This window comes from Penaeus monodon, chromosome 24 (assembly GCF_015228065.2).
Source record: "Penaeus monodon isolate SGIC_2016 chromosome 24, NSTDA_Pmon_1, whole genome shotgun sequence".
Classification (NCBI taxonomy): Eukaryota; Metazoa; Arthropoda; class Malacostraca; order Decapoda; family Penaeidae; genus Penaeus; species Penaeus monodon.
The window spans coordinates 25,765,363-25,766,117 of record NC_051409.1 but is presented as its reverse complement, the minus strand read 5'-3'; the positions used below and the strand labels follow the sequence as shown (position 1 = coordinate 25,766,117).

The following is a 755-nucleotide window of genomic DNA, read 5'->3' as shown; positions in this document are numbered from 1 at the left end:
TGTCTTACCTTTTTGCCGTAGAAGTTCGCAACCCACAGATTGCCCGCCTCGTCGATGCACATCCCGTCTGGGATGTCCTTCTGCAGTCCTGCCGCCTTGTACTCGATGACTGTCCGACGGTTGGCTAAAAGAAGGATTTATTGGCAAGGAAACCAATGGTCATGCATCTCTATATGTAGAGTAGTTTTGGTTGCATTTTAGAGTGGCATAAATAATAACTATTATCTTTCATCTGAGATTAATTCTTAGATCACTAATACAAGTGGATAACTTGTATTATAATCAAAAGAATCTATTTTACCATAAAAGGATTTAAGCAAATATCCTTCATTACTAATATAATGCAAACCTAAACCTATTGCTGCAAATAAACCTACATCGAAATATATTACCATTACCAAAGCTTAGACTAAAATGTCATTAATCCATTATTACTACCATTAGTGATTCGTTTGAGCTCTTTAATGCACTATCTCCCTATATATTTAACTCGTCAGAGTCCCCATGTAGCTTATTTTTACGAAAATTAAACTCAACTCACATTTACTACTAGTTTGTCACTATAAAGAAACATCAACATTCATCTCAAACATTTTATTAACAATGGAATCAAGGCCCGGTTGATGAAGGGTGATAGCAAAATATTGTAAGTCACCATTTGCCAAGTACCTACCTGCATAGAAGAAATTGTTGGCAGAATTAGTATTTAGCAAACGTTAAGTTATATCATCTTCCGTTGGTAAGCAAATACTACA

At 35.4% G+C, this 755-nt stretch overlaps 1 protein-coding gene across 1 annotated transcript in view; it reads right to left on the bottom strand.

The window, feature by feature from the left end:
* LOC119588682 (regucalcin-like) overlaps positions 1-755 on the bottom strand; it is a 4,898-nt gene that overhangs the window by 918 nt on the left and 3,225 nt on the right. Inside the window, 1 exon segment of the mRNA XM_037937318.1 lies at positions 9-124. Within this exon segment, the coding sequence (XP_037793246.1) occupies positions 9-124 (116 nt within the window).